Source organism: Alnus glutinosa, chromosome 2, assembly GCF_958979055.1.
Source record: "Alnus glutinosa chromosome 2, dhAlnGlut1.1, whole genome shotgun sequence".
In the NCBI taxonomy this organism is placed as follows: domain Eukaryota; kingdom Viridiplantae; phylum Streptophyta; class Magnoliopsida; order Fagales; family Betulaceae; genus Alnus; species Alnus glutinosa.
Window position 1 is genome coordinate 34,568,520 of NC_084887.1, and position 24,869 is coordinate 34,593,388.

Here is a 24,869-nt window from a genome sequence, read left to right on the forward strand (position 1 = left end):
TGGGAGTCCATGCACTCGCTATCTTAGGCTAGCTTTTCCATGTAATTTACAAGAACTTAAGGACTAAGATTTAATCTTTTTACAAAAATAATTAAAAAATAAAAAGTTTTCATCTTTTAGGGTTGATTCGGGTGTGCAATTCTTTTTGAAAAATATTTAAAAAATATTTTTTTTGAAAAATATTTAAAAGCAAGAAATACAAACAAATATATATATATAAATTTTGTTTACTAATAACAAAAGAATATAAAAATTATAATTAAGAAGGTCCCCCTTTCTCTTCTTGTCTTCGTTTGTGTGCCGTATATTTATTTTTTTCTTATTCCTGAAATTTAACCATTTATTGTTATTTCTCATTCTGCATGCCGATTCATGGATAATTTCCCACCGACCTGCCGCAATTTGTTATCACATCTCCAAAACTGTCCCATTGGAAATTCTTCAAACCTAATAAATATAAACCGACTTGAATCTTCAAGCCCCAAGAAAAATATAAGGCGTAAACTTTCAATTAAACCCTATTCTCTCTCTCTCTCTCTCCAACGGATGAATCCTCTGTATGTCTATCGCATAACGGTCATCAGAAATCCTAGGATCGAAGCAACCAAAAGATTAGCTCAACCCTAGTCGCTGACATGTTCTTTTCTGCCCTCGATTTCGCTTTCAAGCCCCTCTGATTCTCGAATTAGGTCGGACTTCAACCTCCGTTTGCGTCGGGTATCCATGCAAAACTGAATGTTTGGGCTAAATTGGTGGTTTCACGGGTAGAAGGTCCTTTTTCCTGCGTGAAATTTTCAAAGGCAGAATCAGAGTTTGCATGACTTCCTCTGTTTTTGCTTCAAACTGAATAAAGAGATTGATGGATTTATTTCACGGGTTCCCTTTCGAAGCTTTTGCGGAAACCCCACTTTAATTGCTAAACATCAAAACATGGGTTCTGTGAAAGGAGTTTTCTACCCAAAGATGGTTCTTTTTGCCGGCTTTTTCTTGGCCTCTGTTTCCAGCCTGTTGCTCACTCTGTTCGGTTTTCTAAACAGAGCCGTCCTCAGGTATTTAAATACTATTTTTTTATTTTTTTATTTTTACTTCAAACGTAGGTTTATGCATCATATTATTCAACAACTGATTTTCAATTTGCCTGCCTTTTTCTTTGCAGACATAAAAAAAGTAGTAGTTCTGAAATTCTTTCGCAAGAAAACAATCAAACTAATTCAAATCTCATGGAGAGAGAACCAGAGTCAGAGGTAGCATGTTCAGAAAATTCTAGACATGGGGATACAGGGTATGATTCTTTTGCATCCGCCAGTTCAGGTTGTTCTAGCATTGGTTTCCAAGAAAGCAATCAAATTGATTCGAATCATATTGAATCAGATGGAGAGGCTAAGGTAGCAAATTCTGAAATTTCTGCAAATAAGGACGCGGGGCACGATGCTTTGGATGAAATAGAGTCAGAAACACCAAAATTTGAGTTCAAATTTCGGTTTCCGGGTTATGAAGAAATTATTAGATACAAGAAAGGGAACGATGACTCTGTCAGCTCCGATAGCACCGGTCCCCCTACAAGCACCAATAAGTATGAGTTCTTATCTGGGAAGAGTTTTAGCCACTTCTTGGAGGAGCCAGAAGCTGCGAGCTTTACAGTCAAAGAATTTTATGCTGATAATGATCATTCGATCGGCAGAAGCCAGATTCTCGATTATTCCGCCTTGTCTGAAGGAGATTCTATGCAGCGAAATTCAGTAGAAGAAGCTGTTCGTGAAGAAGTTTCTGAGACTGCTGAGGTGCCAGAGAAGATAGAAGCTAAGGCATCTGCCGAAGGTGCACATTCTGGGAGTGAACAATTGGAGAAGTCAGAGAATGATTTGTCCGGTGAAGAAAATGGTGCTGTTGAAAGGAAGTTTCTTTCAGAAAAGGATTTCACGGCTTCAAATTCTGACTCGGACTCAATTATTTCAATTTCATATGCGAGTCAATTAGTTGCTTCGACCAGCGATGGATTTTTGTCAGACAAAGATTTTGAAGGTACAGAGGATGGGGGTAATGTGGAATTAACTGAGGAAGACTTGGACTTGGAGGACATGGATTCTGAGAACTTGAGTATTGGGTATGAGCCAGAAGATTTTGAAGGAGAAGATAGTGATATTTTGGAACAACTTCGAAAACTAGAAGAAGAGTCTGATATGAAGAATTCAGATAATCGAAACTCAGAGAAGTTTTATGAGGATGTTTTTCATGATAAAAGCAATTCCAAAGAGGAAGAATTTGGTGGAAAAGATGAAAAACAAATGGATGGAAAACCCAATTCAAAGAATTCATCGGAGTGGGATACTGAGGATTCAAACGGATTGGAAACGCTGTGGGAACATCAAGATTTGATTGAGCAGCTGAAGATGGAGCTGAAAAAGGTCAGAGCCACAGGCCTTCCCACCATTCTTGAGGAATCCGAGTGTCCAAAGATAATTGAAGATTTGAAGCCTTGGAAGATTGACGAGAAGTTCCAGCATGGAGATCGAATGGGTGAGCTTCACAAGTTCTACAAGAGTTACAGAGAACGAATGCGGAAATTCGATATCTTGAATTACCAGAAGAAGTATGCAGTAGGTCAGTCACTTATTACCGTATCTAGTAGTTTAATTTCTGTTTTTTTTTTTTTTTTTTTTTTTTTTTCATGAATTTTAGAGATTTTTGTTTAATTTTTCAAAGAAAATTTTTCACATCAGGTTTGTTGAACTTGATTAAGCATATCCACAATAAAAAAACATTCGAGTATATTGGCATGATTAATGCAACCCACCTCTCTTGGTTTAGGACCCACTAAATCTGGTTAAATGGGCATGGTGGAAGCATGAACTTCCTCAGATCCCAACCAAGCATTAAGAGCCATTATCACATTAAAGATGGTTGGAGGAGATATTTATGTAATATTCAACTATAATTTATCTTATTTTCTTGGGAAATCTTTTTTCACGTTGCTCGAGTCCAAAAACAATGGTTAGTTAAAGGTTCACATCCACGGTCTTTAATGCCATCCAGCCAGCCTGAACTTTCAAGTCAGCACCACCAGTCCACCACCATTTAATTTAAATGTCTATCTTGTTCTGGAAGGACTTTTCCCTAAATTGAGGTTTTTTCCTTGCCCTATAATAGTTTAGTATTGATGGTAATGCTCCACCAAAACTTCTTAAGAGCTAATTTCTTTTGTGAATAAACTAATAATTACCTGAGAAAGTGGGTAAAGTTATGTCTACGGAATGTTTAATATTATTGTTTGTATTACTAATCAAAGTGACTTTTGGGTTTTGCTTGCTGCATAGTTGTCCTATTATCAGATTAATTATTCTTAAGTCTTATGAGAAGGATCCACATATCATGTGTTTCATGATGATTTTATAGGTTTTCTTGAGTCAAAGGACCCACTAAAATCGTTTTCGAGCAGCAAACCCTCAGCTCCAGCAATCACATCCATTCTTTCGCAAAGCTTTCGGCTAAGCAAACGCAAGAAGTCTGAATTGGACCCAATGAAGAAGTTCATTAGAGACTTGCATGGTGATTTGGAAGTGGTTTACGTTGGGCAGCTGTGCCTTTCCTGGGAAATCCTTTACTGGCAATATGAGAAGGCATTAGAATTATATGAGTCTGACCCATGTGGACTACGTCCATACAATGAAGTTGCAGATGAATTTCAACAGTTTCAAGTGCTCTTGCAAAGATTTATAGAAAATGAACCGTTTCAAGGGCCAAGGGTTGAAAATTATGTCAAGAATCGATGCATTATGCGCAATCTTCTTCAAGTGCCAGTAATAAGAGGTGAGAATTATTGGAAACAATGAAAATTGTATAAGTTGTGTTTATTCTAGCTAAATGGGGGCCATAAGCACCTTTAAGTGAACTAGTGCTCATTTCTTGATTTAGTGACAAACTTAAACCAGCATAAACTTGCAGGGGACAAAAGGAAAGGAAGAAGAGGGAGAGATGATGGAGCAATTACAGTTGATATACTGATAGAGATCTTGGAAGAATCGATTAGAATGATTTGGCAATTCATCCGAGCTGACAAAGATGCGAGTACCATGATTCCGACGCGTCGAAGGGATACTCGGGTTGAACTCCAAGACCCTGCAGATTCAGTGCTTTTGTTGCAGGTTCGAGCAGATCTTCAAAAGGTTAGCTTCTTTAATTTCCCATTTACAAAAACTCCCATTTTCTTCTTGTGCTTTTAGCTGTCGTTTCTGATGGATATTGTTTTGGAATTTAGAAAGAGAAGAAGCTGAGAGACATCTTGAGGAGTGGAAGCTGCATGTTAAAGAGGTTCCAAAAGTGTCAAGAAGACGGCATAGATCACCGTTTCTTCTTCTCTCAAGTCGACGTGAAATTAGTGTCGAGGGTCTTAAACATGTCTAGGATTACATCCGACCAACTAGTTTGGTGTCGCAGTAAATTAAGTCAGATTGGTTTTGTGAACAAAAAGATGCATGTAGAACCATCCTTCTTGCTTTTTCCATGTTGACAGCATTAGCTTTGTCACGGCACAAATGTACATAATAGATATTAGATAGAGATCTCAAAGTAACAAATTTCGAAAATTTTGGCTACTATGCAGCTAATCTGTCTAGTTGCTAGATTTGCTCTTGCTTCCATTATAACCATGTAAAAAGTGATGCGTTGACCCGCACAGCTTCAGCAGGACATACTAGCTTTATAGCTCAAATTTCTGTGAAGACAATTGTTAACCTCAGACAAGACTTTTTTCCATGAAATTTTTCTTCTGATGGAAAGTTTTCCTTCTGAAACAAAAAGAGGAATTGGTGCAACACTGTATGATATGATTCATTTCACAGTAATTGTAGGTGTAGACAGATTTCAAACCACGGCAACAGAAAAAAGATGGTTGATTCGGTGGGATAAACATTCAGCCCTGCGTGTATTACACGAATATTAGTCCTGCAAAACTAAGGCCGCCCACTATGACCTACCAGTTACGCGTCTTTTGCCCGTCATTGCTAAAGTTAATCATAACGTTACTACCTTTTGTTGCCCCTCTTTCCTCTAAGCAAACCTTCTCAGTTTTTCAGTTTACCAACTAATTTTTTATTCAACTTTCCGGACAATACCTTTTCGAATGTAACATCTACCAAAAACAGTTATCAATTCTTCACATCTTCGAAGCTGTTCAAAAGCCAATATATATATATATATATGCCTGTGTTTCTCCTTATACAATTGGGGGAAGTCTAATTATAACCAGTTTTGGAACTTAACTTTTCATGAGCATCTATGTAACATTATGATGTTAGATTCAAATTACATATGGTCTAATTCTTTGACAATGTTATTATCATTTTATAATGAAAATAAATTTAAACTCCTAAATTATTGCAACCAAACAGATAACCAAATATAAAAGCAGTAAAGAGAAATGACACATATATTTAGTTACGAAGTGAAAACTCTTTGCACCAAAGAAAAAAACCACTTCAGGGCAACCAACGGCCCAATTCTAGGAAATCAACTATCAGAAGAAATAGCTAGTTACAAGACATTCGTACTCACAATACCTTTACAGTAGTCATACCTTGAATTCTAACAAATACCCATACTTGAACGCCTCTCTCCTAGACCAGTCTAGAGAGTTCTTCAATTGATCCCTTAACTAGAGTTCTTCTCTAGTTAGACTTCAAACGGTTGAACGGTTACAACACAATAAACAGGACTAAGAGAGATACATAAAACTTTTATGCCTAAAAACCTTCTTTTAGCACAATGGAATTCTACTCATGAATTCTTCTAGAAACAATACTTAGAAACCCCTTTAAATAGGCTTCAGAAATCCTAATTCTATATAAATTTGAATTTCTAGGCAGTGGCATCTGGACAGGACTTTGAGCTTCTGGACAGGCAACAACAATCTTCATATTTTGTTGAAGGGCGTCCGGATGGCTTGACCTAACGTCTGGACGGTTGCAGAGAAAAGCTTTTCCGTCCGCAATCTACACTTTTGCTTCTAGACATCCTTGAAAATGGATGCTCTTTGTGGTTTGCATCCGCTGGGCCGTCCAGACAAGTAGCAAACATGAGCTCTCTGCGGTTCACGTCCGAGGAGCCGTTCAAACAGGTATCGAACACTGACTTTCTGTGGCTGACGTCCGGACTCTGCTTCTGGCCGTCTGGACGGGCTGTAGGGAAACCGACTTTTCTGATTCTATAAATTCTTCAGAATATTTCTTTCACCACATTCTTTCCTTCTTTGAGAAGCACATTGCACAACTTGCCTTATTCAGCCATTTCATTTCTTGATCAATATTCCTACAATATTATTTTGTGAAGTCTTTTGGAAATACGGAGTCCCTAATATGGGAACAAATAATTATGCAAAATATTTTTCAAATCACAGATCTTTTATTTTTTGATTAATATTCTGCAATATTCTTTCTCACCTAGCTATTTCATTTTCTTGAATAATATTCTGCAATATTCTTTCTCACTTAGCTCTTTCTTTTTCTTGAATAAAACAATTATGTTTTGATATCGAATTTGCCAACATTAAAAACCCAACATATAATTTGTCATAAGGTCAATGTTTGTCAAACTCACCATAATATAGTTTGTGTGAGGGGCCTGTTGAGACTCTTTATCATCTCTTTTTGGATTGCACTTTTGTTAGAGCATTTTGGAGAAGCTGCCATTGGCCCATTAACACCTTTGTTTTTGCTAACCTTCCCATGCAGGATTGGGCTAAGGTTCTGGTCAACCCTTGGTCTCTTTTAGGCGTCCCCAAAAGAAAAACTCATGAGTTTCAGCTTCCTGCATTAATTGCAATGGACCATATATGGATGGCTCGAAACAATTTTATCCAAGGTGGTGCTCGTCCAGATTCCCAGTCTTGTCACAAAGCCATCAATGCCTCAATCCAAAAACATTTGAAGGCTTGGACAGAAGACCCTACTGTCAAGTTTAGAGAATAGAGAATTTGGGAAGAATGAAAATTCTATTAATCTGAATGATCGAACTTTACAAGACTTGCAGTATATATATTGTTACAAAACTTACATTGGAAGTCAGAGACTAGCTAACAAATAATTTACAATAATAATATCTGTTTAACAAACTGACAAAAAAGGGGAACGTGGCTATACAAATAAACACATGTGTAAAATGTGATCTAAACCCGATACTCCCCCTCAAGATGGATGGTAGATATCACGAACATACATCTTGGACAACAGAGAATGGAAAACAGCACAGCCAAAGGGGCTTAGTAAGGAGATCAGCGAGCTAATTGTGAGAAGAAACATGAAACGTCTTGATAATACCAAGCTGAATTTTCTCTCGAATCAGGTGGCTGTCGAGTTCAATGTGTTTTGTTCGTTCGTGGTACACATGATTAGCAACTATATGGAGGGCTGCTTGGCTGTCACAGTAAAGGAAATCAGCTTGTGGATGAGGAACAAGTAAGTCCTTGAGTAAGGAAAGCAGCCACATTATTTCACAAGTAGAAGCCATAGATCTATACTCGGCTTCAGCTGAAGAATGAGAGACGGTTTGTTGTTTCTTGGACTTCCAGGAAATGAGAGAACCACCAAGAAACACACAATAACCAGTAATAGATCGCCTACTATCCACACACCCTACCCAGTCTGAATCGCAAAAGGCCTTGAGACGAAGATCACCATTGGCAGGGAAGAAAAGACCTTGAGCTGGAGCATATTTAATATATCTGAGCACGCGATAAGCAGCATCAAGGTGAGGCTGCCTTGGTTGAGCCATAAATTGGCTAAGGGTTTGGACTAAATAGGCTAAATCAGGACGAGTGATGGTCAAGTACAATAAACGACCAATCAATCTCCTGTACTCAGAAGCATCCGAGAGAAGAGCATCATCATCCCGGGAAAGCTTCAAGTTTTGCTTCATGGGAAATTGAACTGGTTTGGAAGCCAACAGACCGGAATCTTCCAAAATTTCTAATGCATATTTCCGTTGACAGACAAAAATTCTACTGGATGATCGAGCAATCTCCAAGCCAAGAAAGTATTGTAAAGAGCCCAAATCTTTGAGGTTGAACTTGGCATTCAGCATAGTAATAAAAGAGGATACAACAATAGAATCATTGCTAGCAATAGCCACGTCATCCACATAAATGAGTAAAGCAATAAAGGAAGAGCCTTGTAAGCGGGTGAACAAGGAATAATATGCTTTAGATTGGACAAAGCCAAGACTAATGAGAAAGGATGAAAATTTAGAAAACTATTGTCTTGAAACTTGCTTCAAACCATATAGGGACTTGGTTAATCTACACACCTTTGACTCCCCCTTAACACCAAAACCTGGGGGCATTTTTATATAAACTTCCTCATGCAAATCTCCATGCATCTAATTGGTGCAAAAACCAATTATTGGCAACAGCAAGGGCTAAGAAACATCTCACAGTAGTCATCTTAGCAATTGGGAAAAAAAATATCATGATAATCTAAACCCTCACATTAGGTGTATCCATTTGCTACTAACCGAACCTTACATCTTTCAATGCTCCCATCAGCCTTAAACTTGACTTTATAAACTCACTTACATCCTATTGAACGTTTGTTGGAAGGAAGGTCACAAACTACCCATGTTTTATTAGCCTCAAGAGCTGAAATCTCAGCTGACATGGCATCACGCCGATGACCAAAAGCAACAGCCTCATGATAGAACTTGGGTTTAAGTTGAGAAGTGATAGAGAGACAAAAATGTTTATAAGCAGGGGACAATTTATCATATGAAATAGAACTAGAGAAAGAATAGGGAATACTTGACTTTTGTGCAGTGGAGGACATCATAGAAGGTAGGGAAGAAGCCAGTTGACAGTGATAGTTCTGCAGGTACCGAGGTTTGGTTTTAAGTCTAAATGATTTACGAATAGGAGGCTGAGATAAAGGTTGATCGGAAAAAGAAGAAGAAGACCGATTCGGTTGGGAAGGGGAAGAAGAAGAAGGAATGATAGGAGAAGAAGGTGTAGTGGGAGATGAAGACCAAGTAGAAGGAAAACTGAATGACATATCAGAAATTGGAACAAGTCAAGAAACAGGAAATTCTAGAGAGGAAGAAACGGGATTTAGAAAAGAACCATCAGTAAATGTATGTGTGAGATTTAAGGCAAAAGGGAAGATATTCTCATGAAAACGACATCTCTAGAGGTGATAACAGATTGTGTATGTAGATTATAGAACCGATAACCTTTTGTGCCAAAGGGATATCGAATAAAAACACAAGGTAAGGCTCGAGTATCAAATTTGGTGCGATGTCTAGATAAAGTGGAAATATAAGCTAGACACCCAAAAACCTGAAGATGTGTATAAGGAGGGAATTTATAGAGAAGTTCATGGGGAGTTTTGTGGGAAAGAATAGATGTAGGAAGTCGGTTTATAATGTGAGCAACGGTAAGAATACAATCACCCCAAAAAGAAATGGGAACTTGAGATTGGAATTTTAAAGTCCGAGCTACATTTAGCAAATGTTGGTGTTTTCTCTCCACAACTGCATTTTGTTGTGGAGTTTCAACACAAGAGAGTTGATGAATAATACCATGTGTGGAAAAAAAAAATTGTCCGTTTTGAATTCAGGACCATTATCAATGCGGATGGATTTGATGGTGAGATTAAACTGAGTTTGAACAAAAGTAAAGAAAGATTGAACAAGATAGCGTGTTTGAGATTTATGTTTCATCAAATGCACCCAAGTGAAACGAGTATAGTCATCCACAATGGTTAAGAAAAAAATAGAACCATTTATTGAAGTATGAGCCATAGGCCCCCAAATGTCACAATGGACCAATTCAAAAGGCATACAAGAAGTAGTTGTATGTATAGGGAAAGATAAACGGTACTGCCTAGCAAAAGGACATATAAAACATATGTCTTTAGAATTACAGGAAATATCTGGAACATTATTATGAAGAAATTGCATTCGAGATGCAGATGGATGACCTAACCTATGATGCCATACATCAAAAATGGAAGTCTTTATTGAATTAAGGCAAGCAGAAAACGAACTAGCAACAGTACTAACAGCAGATGAAATTGAAGAAGAAATGGATGAAACGTTCGATTGTTACAGATAGAATAGGCCCCCTTCTTCCTTACCCACTCCAATCATCCTCCAAGGGCACAAAGTCTAGATAAAGCAAAAACCAGCCAAAAAAATTAAGCAAACTTTTAGAAAGTTTGTGAGTTTACTAGCAGAAATAAGGTTGAAAGTAAACGAAGGCACACAAAGGACTTCAGTTAGTGTAAGACTTTCTAAAATAACAACAATACCGATGTGTGTAACAGGAACAACAGAGCCATTAGGCAATTTAACAAAGGTGAAAACTATCGCAGTAATGGTGGTGAAAAGAGATGGCAATTGATCATGTGATCAGTTGCCACTGTATCAATAATCTAGGGAGTGCAATTTGGATTAATATGAGGAGATTTAACTAAACAAGTGGCTGAGAAAACAGAATACTTGAAATCAAGATTGAAAAAAATAGAAGTGTAACTTGACACTTGAGAAGAAGTGGAGGCTGGAGCACAGGAAGAAGCACGCATGCTACCTGCCATGTGTGCATAATGTTGCTGGACAATTGATTGTTGTTGAAGAAGAGATAGAAGCTCTTTGACACTGGTCTGGAGTGATGGTCAGTTGAGGTACAACATGATGAGAATCAGTTGAAGAAACAGAATTGGTATTGCCTCTTGAACATTGGCAGAGTGACTAGGTGAAGACCTTTTGATGTTCTTAGTGAATTTGAATCCCGGTGGGAATCCATGTAGGCGATAACACAATGAGAACAAATGGGCTTCTGTTTGCGATATGGTTGCTTTGTGAAACGAGAAACAGGAACAGAGGAATTTGCCAAAAGAGTTGTAGACTCCTAAGCAAAAATCTGTGATTTAACATAAATTTCTTGTTGCTTCTCTTCTTGTGTCACCAAAGAGAAGACCTTATTTTCGGAAGGCAGAGGCTCCATCAACAAAATCTGGCCTTGAATAGAAGCAAATGACTCATTTAAACCCATAAGGAATTGGTAAATGTACTCTTAATGAAAGAATTCAGCAATAACTTTCATACCACCACAGGAGCAAGGAGGAATGGAACGACAGTTACTGAGTTCGTCCCAAAGTGACTTAAGTTGAGTAAAATAGGAACTCACAGAAAAATTCCTTTGAGAAAGAATCGAAATTGATTTCTGGAGCTGGAAAACCCTAGGTTCGTTTTTATGAGAAAAACGCTCTTTGAGATCAAGCCACATACCGTGACAATTATCAATGTAGATGACGCTGGTGGAGATTTCCTTGGAGACTGAATTTAGAATCCAGGACAGAATCATGTTGTTGCAACGCACCCAAGCTTGAAATTCAGCGCCGGCGTCAATCGCAAGTTAAGGAAGAGATCTGTCGACAAACGCCAACTTATTCTTCGCAGTGAGAGCCATTGTCATGGAACGACTCCAGGTATTCTAGTTTTCACCGACGAGTTGTTGAGAGACGAGAATCGCTCTCGGACTTTTGCCTTGAGGAAGATAGAAAGGACTTGCAAGATTGGTGAAAACAGAGGGTGAAATTGTGAATTGAAGAGGTGGATTTTCGATGTGTGATGAAGGATTATCAGCAGGTGAAGTTTGAGAAGATGAAAGAGGAATTTCAAACTCCATGGTTGTATGCACTGATACCATGTCAAGTTTAGAGAAGAGAGAATTTGGAAAGAATGAAAATTCTATTAATCTGAATGATCGAACTTTACAAGACTTGCAGTATATATACTGTACTACAAAACTTACATTGGAAGTCAGAGACTAGCTAATAAACAATTAACAATAATAATATATGTTTAACAAACTAACAGAAAAAGGCACGTGGCTATACAAATAAACACGTGTAAAATGTGGCTTCACTGGTCTCCTCTCCTCCACCCAAGGTCTTTTAAAGTCAATTTTGATGTGGCGGTCTGTCTTCTTTTTAGTGTTGCCTCTACAGTGCTCAGCAACCATAACGGTTGGATCATGGCCGCTCGTATCCAGCAGCTGGCTCATTCTGAAGCTTCTTTTGGGGAGGCCTTGGCTGCCCTTTTAGCTATTTGCATGGCCTTTTCGGCTGCTTCTCCATCCTTTTTGAAGTTGACTCCCTCCGCTCCATTTTTGGCCATCAACGAAGGCCACATTTTTTTTACTGGTCGAGTGCTCCATTTATTGCCAATTGCCGCTAGCAGCTTAGCCTTTTCAGTGTTTCGATCGTCATGTGCCAACTTTTGAGCACATGGTTGCTAAATGAGCTGCTTCTCACATGGTTTTTGGAAGCATTTCTGACATACAATTTTTTCTTTTCTTTATCTTTTAAAAATTAAGAATGACAAAGACCCCCCCTTCATAATTAGTTTTCCCTCTTCCTTGTTTTCCTTTTGTTTTCCTTGCATTGAATTAAAAACAAAAAAGGAAAAAAAGAAAGAAAGAGATAGGCTGCATTTTTTATTTCAACTAACAGATAGGCTACATTTTAAAGCATTAATAATTATTTTTATCGGTTTGAGATAGTTGGAAAATAAAGATAGGAGTCTCAAAACATTGATCTTTAGGTGTTTCTCAACTAATAGGAAAAAGTTTGAAAAAAACTTGATTTTTATAACAAATGTTGGGAGGATCTAATTTATAGGGATAATCATAAAGATGCTTGACAATAACTAATAAGCTTTATTACTGAACCATAAAAAGGGCTAATTCCTTTTCAATTAATATGTGGATAAAATAACTTATATTTCGTATGTACAACTTGTATATACTTTTTTATTTCTATTTAACTTGTATATACTTTAAATATACAACTTGTAGTAAAACTATAAGTAATGATTTTTTTTTTTCTTTTTTCTTTTTTAACTAAACGACAGAAGTTTCAGAGACAAATAAAGCATAGTTAAAGAATTCACACACATACTTAAAACTTTACCAAATGAACTATTTACAGCTTCTTTATACAATTCGATTCAATATTCAAGTCTTTATTCCTAATAAATAAGGTTAATATTTTATCGGACCTAAGATTTAAATATTATTGAGCATTATATTCTCAACTAAATATGTAACACCCCCGTTCTATATTGAAAAGACAAAGAATAGCCCACATATAGTAGGTGATTTATAAAAATAGTCATGAATACTATGTCCTACATTACCGATTTATTAGGACAAATTGGAGTTTATAGGGATTTTAAGGAATTTCCAAAATTGATTAGTTATTTTGGAATGATAGTGCAGATGTGGTTAATATTTTTTGTTGTTGTACGTTACAAATGGTATCAAAGCCACTTAGTAACGCTAGGCCATGTGGTATTGGAATACCGCATAACATGACCCTTACAAAGACGTCAGGGCTTTAAGAGGGGGGGTTTGTAACACCCATGTCGCACATTGAGAAGATGAAGAGTAACCTGCAGAAAGTATGTGATTTATAGAGATAACCATGAGTGCTATTTCCCATATTGTCTAGTTATTATGGGAAATTGTGCTTTATAAGGGATTCTAGGGAATATTTAAAATTGACTAAGGGCGCATTTGGGATTGTGATTTCGTAAAGAAAAAGTGTGATTTTAAACCAAATCACAGAAAATAAACTATGTGGGAACTGCGTTTTTAAAAAATTGGGATTTGAAAACGCAAAAAACTACTTTTTCAAATCGCAGACAATGTGATACTTTTTTGAAAACACAAGATTTTAAAAGGCTAACCTGCAATTTTAAATGTCAAACTGCGATTTTGCCAAACGCTTAATTGCGTTTTTAAAAATCAAATTTTCAAATCGTATATTTTTAAATCGCATTTTGTGAAATCACAAACCCAAATGAACCCTAATCCTATTGGAGTAATAACACAGATATGGCTAACACTTTGCCATAGGTAGTTACAAAATATGGTATCCAAAGTTGAATAAAAAACATTTCATGTTAGTAGTATTTTAAATTCCTTATGATTTATGATAAAAGAGTTTCAAAATAAATAAGGTAAGTAAAACGACGTTACTTTGATGATCTTATAAAATAAGCTATCACCTAATATTGCAATATCTGGTATTACTTTAGTTATTTAAATTTGGGGTAAAATTTATATTATAGGAAGTAACACCGAAGGAAATTGGTAAAATTTGGACTTATGTCAATACTTTTGCAAAGATTCTGATCAGCAATCCCAAAAATGAGAGATGTTTAACCAACCTTTTTCTTTTTCTTTTTCTTTTTCTTTTTTTAAAGGAAAAATTGTATTTTCATTAATTATCAGATAATAAAAGTTGTTCAATATTTACGATTTCAAAGAGACGGTTAGGATAAGAGTCCACCCACACCTTACATAACTACCGAGAAACAACATATTTAGCAAGGAGATGAGCCATTTTGTTCCCTTATCTTCTAACATGAGGGACAGACTAATAATAAAAATCTTCTAGAATCCTGCTCGTATCTAAAATAATATTGTCATACTATACTTCTCCGGAAATTCCTTTGTTAAGAGCCTTCACCGCAGCCTATGCAAATTCTAAACAAAAAAAAGAAAAAGAAAAATAGAAATAATAATCTAAGCAAAATCCTAAAAATGAAGGACATGTTTGTTATAAAAATCACGTCACGGTCTAAATTAAATTTTACAACATCTAATAGTGTATATATCGACTACATTACCATGTCATTTAATTTTTTTCTTAAATAAAATAGCACTATAAAGACTATTAGATCCTTTAAAATGAAACAATTGATTTCGATCTCACTTCAATCGGAGACAATTGTCACAATTTGTTTCCTCGACCAAAACTGAAATAAACAGTGTGGCCCATTTCGCAAATTTAGAAACTTTTTGCACAGCCCTAACATTTCATTTAATCCCAACCGTCAATGATCCAAACTCACGAGAACCGTCAGATCTAGGGCTTCGTAGAACCAAAACGCTATTTATACACTTTATTCAGTGAAAGAACACCCTCTCGCACGAACGCATAACTCAAGGAAAGAGCTTGAAAACCTGAAAATGGTGCAGCGGCTCACATATCGCACGCGCCACAGTTATGCCACCAAGTCCAACCAGCACCGGATCGTGAAGACCCCTGGTAAAACTTTAACTCTTCTCTGATTTTATTTTATTTTATTTTATTTTATTTTGTTTTGAAAATAGTGTTCTGTGGTTGATATGGGCTTGTGTTTATGTGTGGATTTAAGGTGGGAAGTTGGTGTATCAGAGCACCAAGAAGAGGGCAAGCGGACCCAAGTGCCCTGTCACTGGGAAGAGAATCCAAGGGGTATGTTACATTTACGTTTGATTTTGCTATAATGTTTTTGATTGAGCTTGTTGAACTTCATTTTGGAGCATTGGGTTTATGCAGTAGGTGAATATTGAGATTGTTTTTGCATTTTTTTCTTATAAAGAAGTGAACGTAAATTTGGCCTAACTTGTTAGTTTTTGATGAATTCGATGTAGATAGTACGGATGTCTTGCTATTTTGTGAATGAGTTAATCTTAGATTGTTACATATGTAATTGGGAGTCTGGATATTAGGTATGTTTCTGCTATTTGAAAATGAGTTTGGTTTGGATTTATAGAGTGTCCAGATGGATGTGATAATCGTTGAATGTAGAACTGTGAACGTGGTCATGGTTACTTCGTTGTTTTGTCTCATAATCAGAAACTAATACGTGTTAGTGTCTTAGTATTGGATAGGAGAAAGGCACGAGTCCATTTTTGTGATGATGACTCTGAATGGAAATGTGAATATATGTGGTGGTTATTTTTTGTACTCTGATGACATGTTGCATGAGAAGAGAAGTGAAAATCCCAATTAAAAGGGACTGACTTTCGTTTTTATTTATGGAAATTTTTTCATGACTATTGCAATTTTGTGTACTTTCTTCTTGCCTATTTCGTTATATAACCATAATATCAGAGTTTTACTTTTGCATAGCAGTTGATATGAGTAATATTGTGTCCTTAGTATCGTTACAAAACTGTTCCCCATTTTGAAATTCATTTTGGCACTGCAATGAGTAATTATTGAATTGAATGCTGGTGCTAGAAATTGATTTTTACCATAGGTAGAAAAAAAATTATTTAATTGTCATATAAGGTGAAGGTGAATTCAGCTGATGAGTGCTGAAATATCTGTTTGTGTTTGGCTAGATTGTTGCTCTTATTTTATTACCTTTTGCGCTGGAGATGCAGCGACTGTCTCAAGCTATCGCATGGTGTTTCAATAATTTTTGAGACTATATGTTACATAGGTCGGTTTTTGATGAGTTTTTTTGGCTCTAAAAGTTGAGTTTCTTAATTTTGTGAAATCGTGATCAAAACATTTATATACTTTTTAATGTAGTGAAGTTGAGTACTATTAGATATAGGGAAGATTATAGAAGCATTTTGTCTTGCTGGATGTGGTTTGGAGTGAGAAATGGCGGGCATGCTTGTCCAAGAAGCATTTGAATGGTGCTTTTGTGCTTATTTACTTGTGTATATGAGAAAGAGTTGCTCTCTGAGTACTGAGCATGTATGGACCTCAATTTGTATAGTTTTATGAAAAATTATGAACCGTCTCCCTCCCTCCCTCCCTCCCTGGGCAAGGGCAAATTTATATCACATTTCTTTGGGCAAATTTTGAATTTTATGATCTCAATATTATCTGTGATTAAAATAATTGTGGTGTGATTTCGGTGTCATGCAGATTCCTCACTTGAGACCTACTGAATACAAGAGGTCTAGATTGTCTAGGAACCGAAGGACTGTGAATCGGGCCTATGGCGGTGTGCTGTCGGGAAGTGCTGTTAGGGAGAGGTATTTTACCATGAAATTAAAGGGTCGGCTTATTTTTCATGTGATTAGAGCATGGTCAAAGTTAATTTCTTGGTTTTTGTAGGATAATCCGAGCCTTCTTGGTGGAGGAGCAGAAGATTGTGAAAAAGGTGTTGAAGATCCAGAAGGCAAAGGAAAAGCTAGCCGGAAAGAGCTAGACTGAGTGGGTGATAAAGCAAAAGTAATTCGAGTTATGACGTGCTTTAGAGTTGAGTGAAATTTTGGATTTAGGTCGGTGTTGATGAAATGTTGGATGGTATTGTAATGTTTTAACTAGTATTTTGTTTGCTACTTGATTACTGAAGTACCTCTTTTGCATTCTTATGGCAAATCATTTACATGGTTTTGTTTTATGATAATTTCTTTTTTAATGACATTGGCTTAGGGTTTCTGTTTGTTTCTATTTCCTTCCAATTTTTTAATTTCTTTTAGTTGGCAATTAAAACTGGCCGTGCACGCACAGCTTGAAAATTTGTAAGCTCCACTGCGTGATTGACGTGGGTGAGCCAGGGTCTTTCAAATTTAAATGCCTTTTTCATCTTCCCTAAAATTGCATAAAGTGAATCCTCTTCAAGGATTAAATTATCCAAACCAAGAGATGTGACATTCTTTTCTAGTGTACAACCATGAGAGTCGCCGCCTGGGCTTCCTCTGAGGTAGAATTAGTTCGAAGTTGAGTTTAGTCTAAAAGCATGGAGAAACCCTTGCTGTCCGCTTGGCAGTCTCTTGCTGTGTCTCTCAGTCTCGACTTCATTTTGGAAGGCAATTCTCTTGTGTTAGTCATGGCTCTTCAACCCGTCTATTGTGCAAATTGGAAAATTGACGAACTAATCTCGGATTCCATCTCTTCTATTGAGCAAGATTGGAACTCATCTCGGATTCCATCTCTTGTCCATTGAGCATGATTGGAAAATTGCTGAACTTATCTCGGATTCCATCTATTCCATTCCAGGCTTCCAGCTTTCTCTTTATGGGAAGTTAGAAAGATTAACAAAAGTGTCGCGTCCATGTGATATATTGGGCCGTGATCAGATTTCACTTTGACTGCATTCCTACTTATTTTTATTTTTTCCCTTCTTACCCTATTTGTAGTGGAAAACATTCACCCCTTGTTTGCTTGTAATGTTTTCTTCTGTTTCGTTGTTGATTGTATTTTTATCGTCTACTTTTGTTTTTATCAACCGACTCAAAATACAAAAATAATTTTTACCTTTACATCACAGATTTTTTCAAACAAGAAACAAAAATCATTCTCTAAAACACACTAACAAACCTAGCGAAACTAGCTGCAAAACATGCAACAACAAATAAATAAATAAAAACCTGTAAGAGAGAACCAAACAGAGGAAGATGAATGAGTCCAAATGCGAATAGAGTGCACATGCTTAATTGTTGCAGCATGCCATCTTCTTTATGTTTGGATTATACTCGCGTTTAAAAAAATCTCAAGCCTGTGATTTCGTTTCACGGCAAGAACAAGGGAGACCAACATCATATCAATTTTCGGAAAAACTGATGTAATATTTAGTTATAAAACCAAAACCAAAGCATCGTTGGCCTCAAAGCCATATCCAACATAAATATAAACCAACAAAACCCTAGAACTTTTAGAACTGCTACAATTAAGAAGAGTAACTGGTTTGTTCTCAAAACAGAAATGCATGTGAAATATCTCAAGCTTGTCCTAGCATGACCTAATGATGGTTATCTTGAATAGCACCAACTAAAGAGTGCTCAGATGATCAAATTGACTTTGCTTCAACCCCCAAAAACCATGTCGCTCGAACTATTTAGAACCTCAACAAGAAATTAGAACTTTTTTTTAAAAAAAAAAAAAAAGGTTGTATGTCTTCTCTGCATAATGAATAAAAAAGGTACAATGAGAAGTTGGAGGCCAGTTTGGGGCAACGTGTTAATCGTTGATTAGATTAGTAATTGCTAATGTGTAGGGCTGAGTTGGTGATCTTTACGTGCACTTTTCTTATGTGGACAGAGTTGGTGAAACGGGCATAACATTGGCGGGCTTAGTTGGGCTTGGTGCAACCGAAATGGCACAGAAAAATGCTAGGGTACAACAAGACAAAGAAAAGCTACACGTTGATGCGAGTCAAAGGGTTGGCTCAAGTGGTAAAAGCTTTGGTTTTGGTAGAATTTCAATTACATCTAAGGTTTAAATTTTTTTGGATCCACTCTTCGATGTTGTCCAAGACTCCCGGCGTCTTTGGCTTTGTCGACCGCGAGAGGTAAAGAGCCACGCCGGTGGCGAAACCGAGCATCAGAGGAGCGACAAATTCCAAAGGAATTGAGGGAATGGAATTGGATGATTAGGTTGTGGAAAAGGTCTTCGAATTGGGAATGGACTGCGATAATACGAACTGTTTTGAGCCTCCAGCATCGGAAGAGGCGGAATTGACCACCTTGAAAGCGGCGTCGATTGGGTGAGAAATTGAGAATAAGAGAGGATTGGGATTGGTGGGAAGCCGACTTGGCAAAAAAAACAAAAAGAAAAAGGAAAGGAAAATAGAAAAAGAGATAAAAAGAAAATATTTTACTTGACATGTATAAATGGAATATATGGAACTGTACAATGACTCATTAAACACAATAATTTTCTTTTAGCTCCAACATAAATCCCCCAGAGCTAGAACATGAACATGGCTACTTTTCCCAATTTCTCATTCTGTCAAGTATAGCATTTATTTGTGGAATAGCTGGTGGACATCTCACTAGGACAAGGGGGTGAATCCCATGGCAGATTAGGCTTCCAAACATCGTTTGATGGCAAACTGAAGGGAAATCCGATTGATCGTATGGTTCCCCACTCGTCATTTGGGGCTGCACCTGAATTCTTCCTGAGGCCTCCCTCATCTTCTCCGGTGCCCATGTTCTCTTGGATCTCCTGCGGCAAACTGATTGAGAAGCCACTGAACTGCTGCTGTGGCCCTTCAGAGTCTATGCTCTCAGAGGCGTTAATCATGTGAGCAATTAAGGCAGGGTTCAGAAACATGGAACCAGTATCAACCGTACACTTGTTGGGTCCTGATACTTCCAGTGGGGAGAAGGTGAAACCATTGGGAATGTCTTCATTAGAAAGAGGGAACATGGAAGGCTTGGAGACTATAGGAAGATTAATGGGCTTGTAAGAAGGAATGTCGAAAGCAGAGAAACATGCAGTAGAGGCCTGTTGTAAGTCATTGTTACTGCAAAACTGGATGGCCGACCCAATTTCAGTTGTGCAAGAGATGTTCTCTGAACTGAACTGAGGGCAGTGCGTGCCTTGAGTACTGAACATATCAGATGCCAAAGTTTCCGGTAGTGAAGAAACCCAAGAGTGAGAAAGAGCTCTTTGTGCCATTGAGTTTGTTTTCTTGAATATCCTGCAAATTGCCCATGAATCCTGTACGGCTCCAATAAGAAGTCAATGATTTAGTGTACATGAATAGTGTATTAGAATCCAAATTTTCAGTACAGAAATAACAGGAGATGTGTACATAAAACTCAATTACATTTGCAGGAATGTTTTTATCCGAGAACTTCTTGGGTGTTGCTGAGTCTGAGAGAGAAGGTAGGCGAAATTCATGCATCATCCAATCAGTTTTGATACCTTTGGCAGCTCTGCCCCTGTAGAAGACAAGTGACTTCTTCAAACCGATGCATTTGGTGCCATCAGAGGAGTAAATAGGCCTGTCAGTTCCAGTGGCTTTCCAAAACCCAGCTCCGGTCACTCGGTTTGGCCGTGCACTGTTCCTGTATTTTCGGTCCCTTGGGCAGTAGAAATACCACTCTTTCTCCCCAGAAGCCGCCAGCTCTTTCACCAAAAAAACAAAAAATGGCATGATAAGTAACAACTCATGAACTTCACCAATAAGCATCAAGATTAGCTGCTAAGCTTCTTGAAAAAGTTGAACACCCTCAATGGTTTCAGGAAGAAAGATAAATCGCAGCACTCTAAACATATTTGTCTAAACTATAATCGTAAAGATATGGGAAGTAAAGTGACAATTAATGTCAAAACTTTTTGTATGCTTTTCTGAACATGACATGAAACTCTACACCAAACTAGAGGGACTTCCTAGCTACATGTACAGCTTAACTGTGATTGCAATCGATACTACAGAAAGAAAACCTAGAGAAATTGCTCATGATGAAAAAATAATAAAATTAAAAAAATCAGTGAACAGAGAGGAAACTTTCTCCATGCAAGCAGCCTAGTTCAACCTACACAAAACAAGTCAGATAAAGATAAAAGCGAGTATAGTTATTCAAATTAAAGAAAAAAATCATGACTATCTTACTTGGAAGATCCCATGGATCGTACTTATAAATATCCACTTGCTTAATTAGCTCAATAGGAAGAGTTCGCTGATGAATCTTTCTCTTGAGATAAAACCCAACAAGCTCCTCGTCGGTGGGATGAAACCGAAAACCCGGCAACATCACATCATCAACCTTGTCAACATCGTACTTCTCATCCATTTCCTCCCCTGTGAAAATAAAATCTTGACGGAGTTGAAAAGGTGAAATATATATGCACCGGACTTATCGCCTCCGCTAACAAGAGAAGAAACTTTTGGAAGCCAAAGCAGACAGACCCCTCAAGCGATAATCTCAAGGACTATTAATGATCAATATTTAAGCAGCAGTACTAAATCGTGAGCTGAAAGGAGAACCAGTTCACTTGGTTCAAAGACATTTATGCCTCCTAAGAAGGGGTCTGCTTCCGAAGCTTCGGCCACCCTTTCAGGGTGAGTCTAATGGAGAGTGTTTGCGCGAAAATCACCAAGTCTAATGGAAGTTCTCAATGACTTGGCCCTCTTGAACTCCATTTATGGGGATGGGGTTGTTTTATATCCAAATTATGGTTCTCATTCTCATGGACTACAAAATCAGCAGCTTTCAAGGATTTAAAAAAACCAAATTGTTTTCACACTTCCTCGTCTTCATTTGTCATAGAAATGTCTCCATTTTATCTACAAAAAACAAAGACAAGATGACAAGGCAGGTTTCCTATGTCATACACTAATATTATATATTTTTCCTTTTTAATAATGTTTGATAGAACTGTGTTTTGTAAATTATGGGATGGAACAACTTCCAATATAAAAAGCTTCAATTTATACTCGCTCTTAAAAGATTCTCTGCAAGTTCCATTGAGGAAGACATAAAATTTGGTGTCTCGGCCGGATCCAAATTAAAAATGCTATTTCTATTCCATTCTTCTCAGAGCTTCTATTCCTTAATTTCATTCTTACTGCCATATATGAACACGTACGTGACATGTCAGAGAGCATATATATATTTTGGATTATTGAGGATTCCTCAAATGAGTGATTAATTAAGTGTGATAATCAGGGAAAGTGGGGCCAAACTGGGGCCACTTCAGACGTTTGAAAATAGAGTAGAAAACCATTTGACCCTTTGAAAGGGCATTCCTCAAACTTCTTTCTTAAGGTAGCTAATCTCAACCTACCTCTAGTTTATTCATCTACTTGGCAAGCTGAGCCAAAGTCCACAAATCCTCTCTCTCTCTCTCTGTGCAAAAAGAAAAAGAAAAAGAAAAATAAAAATCACTAGCTCCTCACAAACACCTCCCAAAAAAAAAAAATAACTAAACAAAAAAATCTACCTGCCTATATAATATTTTAAACAGGAGCCACCTGCAATTTCAGAATGACTATTTTCCCCTTAATAGTTTCGTTTTGATTCATTATCTGCACAACTAATTAATTCGAGTATCGTGATTGATCCATTTTTCAGGAAAGGCAGCCTTGTATTTCCATTTTTTTTTTTTTTTAAAAAAAAAAAAATCTTAACAATTTGTTTCGTTCTAATTATTTCATTTCTTCAATAAGTACCTTCATGGTAGATAAATATTGGGAAAAATTTTACTTATAATCCATGGTTTTTCATCATTTTTGAAATAAAGTATCCAAACTCTTTTTTTTTTTTTAGATACATGAGAAACCAATTACAACAGGAAATAAAAAATACAAACACAGTAGGACTTGAGCAACCCAAAAATTAAACTACAAATAAAAGTACGTTGAGACAATGCTTCGGAAGATGCGAGCCCTTTGACTCGAGGCATGAAAAGTCAAGGTCACCAGTAAATGTGATTTAACAAGTATATTAAGTCACAAAGACCCAATTACAAAAACATGGGTGAATAGTGAGAGATGGGTACAACAAAAAAACTCAGAAATACAATAAAAAAAATCACAAATAGTTGCAACTAAACTGGTTGGGTGTGAAGTTGGGTGGGAGCCGTTCCTAGAGGCGCATGAGAAATAGGCGCCGCCCAAGGGCGGCCTCTCAGCAATAGGGAGAAACGGAATCCTTTGGAGCTGCCGGGGGCTGAAACGGAAGGTGGAGGAGGACGCAGGCATGAGCTCCACGCGCCGGTTGAAAGGAAGAGCAATCGGGCGCGTGGGAAGCACGCGCCGACATCCAGGCGGTGATGGAGATGGAGGAGACCACCGGCGGACTACTGAGACTCCAGAGAACCCGTTGCTGAGGAGCATATCTTGAGAGAGAGGACAAAGGTGAGATGATCTAAGTCCAAAAAACCAAAACCAAATACCAAATGTTAAAATCCTCAAAACATGGTGTGTGATGGGGGATAGGCCAAAGAGACGTTGTTGGTTAGAGGAAAGCAAGTAAAAAACTGGAAAAAGGGGAAGATAAAACTGGTGCAAAGCCAGCTCGGGAATGGAACATCCGGTGCAAAGCCAACTTTGGATTATGAGAGAAAACTCTCAGATTTATTGGTTGATGGGGAAGAAGGGCGGGTGGGTGGATGGATGGGGAGAGGGAGATAAGGGTGAAGGGGCAAAGGGGAGTGAAGCTTCCCTCCCATGGAGGAAACATCAGCAAAAGGGGGAAGTCGGTCGTGCTAAAATTGCCTTAGAGAGAAGTGAGAGCTTCTCTATCTAGATTTTAAAAAAGTACTCAAACTTTAAAACATGTTAATTTAGGATATTCATGTTTCAATTTTTTTCAATTTCAACACTCCGTTAGAAATTTCTGTTAATCCTATCAAAGATCCAGACATGAGTATTTTTGCAAGTTCTGTTAATTTCTGACCAAAACCTAAATCCAAGTAAATTTTTTTCTTAAAAAAAAAATGGGGATATTTTTTTTTATATAGGAGTTAACGGAAATTCTAATGGAGAGTTGAAATTGAAAAAAAATTGAAAGATTGATACCCTAAATTGACACTTTTTAAAATTTGGGTACCGTATTTCAAAAGTGATAAAATATAACGAGTTATAAATGAAGATCTTCCTAAGTATTATTTACATACATTGTAATACAATATACCATGATAGTCTCGACTCTCGATCAATCTTTTATTTTTTAATTTTTTTTAACAAAAATTTATTTAAAAATTCATTGGAACTGTCATATCAACTGTTATTTTATTGGCTACATTATGTTGACAAAATTACTACCATATTAGAGTGTTGCTATAACAGGGATGCCGTAATTATTCAGTGTCTTTCAAAATATTCAAAGATTAATTCTCCAACTTGGAAAGGATCTTAAAATGGCAATATCAGTGTCATCAACTTCAAAAAGACAATTTTCTAATTGCCAGAAGATTTTGCGTGTGGTATAGCTCACCTAAGGCGGTTCCCTTGTTACCGTTCGGATGGCCCAAAGAAAGCTTCCGGACCCATCAGTGTTTGAAGAAATGTCCGAACACCTCAGCAGACACCAACCACAGGGAACTCATGTTCGCACAGATGTCCAGACAACCTAGCGGACAGCAACTCCAGAGAACGCCTGTTTGCACAGGTGTCCGAATAGCAAATTGAAGGCTGCGAATAGTGAAGACAGCATGCAACCGTCCAAACACTAGGGCGAAGCCATCCGGACTCGATGACTAAAGATTAATGTAGAAACTTGTGAGACCGTGTGAAAAGAAGTCGGTTGCTGCTTGTCGTCCAGATGCCCATTGTCTAGGTCCGGACGCTGCCCAGAGAACTCCGAATCAGACTTGTATTAGGTATTCTAGAACTTATATATAGAGGTCTCTAAG

General features: G+C 37.4%; 4 protein-coding genes across 5 annotated transcripts; 2 read left to right on the forward strand and 2 right to left on the reverse strand.

Moving 5' to 3' along the window:
* The first annotated feature begins 306 nt into the window (after positions 1-306).
* On the forward strand, positions 307-4,740 carry LOC133859703 (uncharacterized). 2 transcript variants are annotated; one of them, XM_062295214.1, is made up of 5 exons: positions 314-1,049; positions 1,157-2,601; positions 3,394-3,807; positions 3,943-4,163; positions 4,256-4,740. In XM_062295214.1, the coding sequence occupies exons 1-5, from the start codon at positions 931-933 to the stop codon at positions 4,505-4,507; spliced, it is 2,451 nt and encodes an 816-aa protein (XP_062151198.1). In that variant the 5' UTR covers positions 314-930; the 3' UTR covers positions 4,508-4,740. The 2 variants fall into 2 exon arrangements, with proteins under 2 accessions (XP_062151199.1, XP_062151198.1); XM_062295215.1 differs by lacking the exon at positions 4,256-4,740 and having other exon boundaries at positions 307-1,049; positions 3,930-4,061.
* A 2,532-nt stretch (positions 4,741-7,272) lies between these two features.
* LOC133860561 (uncharacterized mitochondrial protein AtMg00810-like) lies at positions 7,273-8,073 on the reverse strand. Its single transcript, XM_062296143.1, has one exon. It carries the CDS (start codon positions 8,071-8,073, stop codon positions 7,273-7,275), a length of 801 nt encoding a protein of 266 aa, XP_062152127.1.
* A 6,872-nt stretch (positions 8,074-14,945) lies between these two features.
* Positions 14,946-17,181, forward strand: LOC133859704 (large ribosomal subunit protein eL34). The gene is made up of 4 exons (XM_062295216.1): positions 14,946-15,098; positions 15,208-15,287; positions 16,701-16,810; positions 16,893-17,181. The coding sequence occupies exons 1-4, from the start codon at positions 15,020-15,022 to the stop codon at positions 16,984-16,986; spliced, it is 363 nt and encodes a 120-aa protein (XP_062151200.1). The 5' UTR covers positions 14,946-15,019; the 3' UTR covers positions 16,987-17,181.
* A 2,180-nt stretch (positions 17,182-19,361) lies between these two features.
* Positions 19,362-21,689, reverse strand: LOC133859705 (protein FEZ-like). The gene is made up of 3 exons (XM_062295217.1): positions 21,124-21,689; positions 20,335-20,636; positions 19,362-20,225 (listed from the first exon to the last, which is right to left on the reverse strand). Exons 1-3 carry the CDS (start codon positions 21,302-21,304, stop codon positions 19,512-19,514), a joined length of 1,197 nt encoding a protein of 398 aa, XP_062151201.1. The 5' UTR covers positions 21,305-21,689; the 3' UTR covers positions 19,362-19,511.
* Positions 21,690-24,869: the final 3,180 nt, after the last annotated feature.

Excerpts from the sequence above, each read along its gene's own strand:
- LOC133859705 (XM_062295217.1), bottom strand. The coding sequence starts at position 21,304 with ATGGATGAGAAGTACGATGTTGACAAGGTTGATGATGTGATGTTGCCG. Across the intron at positions 20,637-21,123 it reads CGATCCATGGGATCTTCCAA|AGCTGGCGGCTTCTGGGGAG; the intron begins GTAAGATAGTCA and ends TTTTGGTGAAAG. Across the intron at positions 20,226-20,334 it reads ATAAAAACATTCCTGCAAAT|GATTCATGGGCAATTTGCAG; the intron begins GTAATTGAGTTT and ends GGAGCCGTACAG.
- LOC133859704 (XM_062295216.1), top strand. The coding sequence starts at position 15,020 with ATGGTGCAGCGGCTCACATATCGCACGCGCCACAGTTATGCCACCAAG. Across the intron at positions 15,099-15,207 it reads CCGGATCGTGAAGACCCCTG|GTGGGAAGTTGGTGTATCAG; the intron begins GTAAAACTTTAA and ends TGTGGATTTAAG. Across the intron at positions 16,811-16,892 it reads GGAAGTGCTGTTAGGGAGAG|GATAATCCGAGCCTTCTTGG; the intron begins GTATTTTACCAT and ends TGGTTTTTGTAG.
- LOC133859703 (XM_062295214.1), top strand. The coding sequence starts at position 931 with ATGGGTTCTGTGAAAGGAGTTTTCTACCCAAAGATGGTTCTTTTTGCC. Across the intron at positions 2,602-3,393 it reads CCAGAAGAAGTATGCAGTAG|GTTTTCTTGAGTCAAAGGAC; the intron begins GTCAGTCACTTA and ends ATGATTTTATAG. Across the intron at positions 4,164-4,255 it reads TTCGAGCAGATCTTCAAAAG|AAAGAGAAGAAGCTGAGAGA; the intron begins GTTAGCTTCTTT and ends TTTGGAATTTAG.
- LOC133860561 (XM_062296143.1), bottom strand. The coding sequence starts at position 8,073 with ATGCTGAATGCCAAGTTCAACCTCAAAGATTTGGGCTCTTTACAATAC.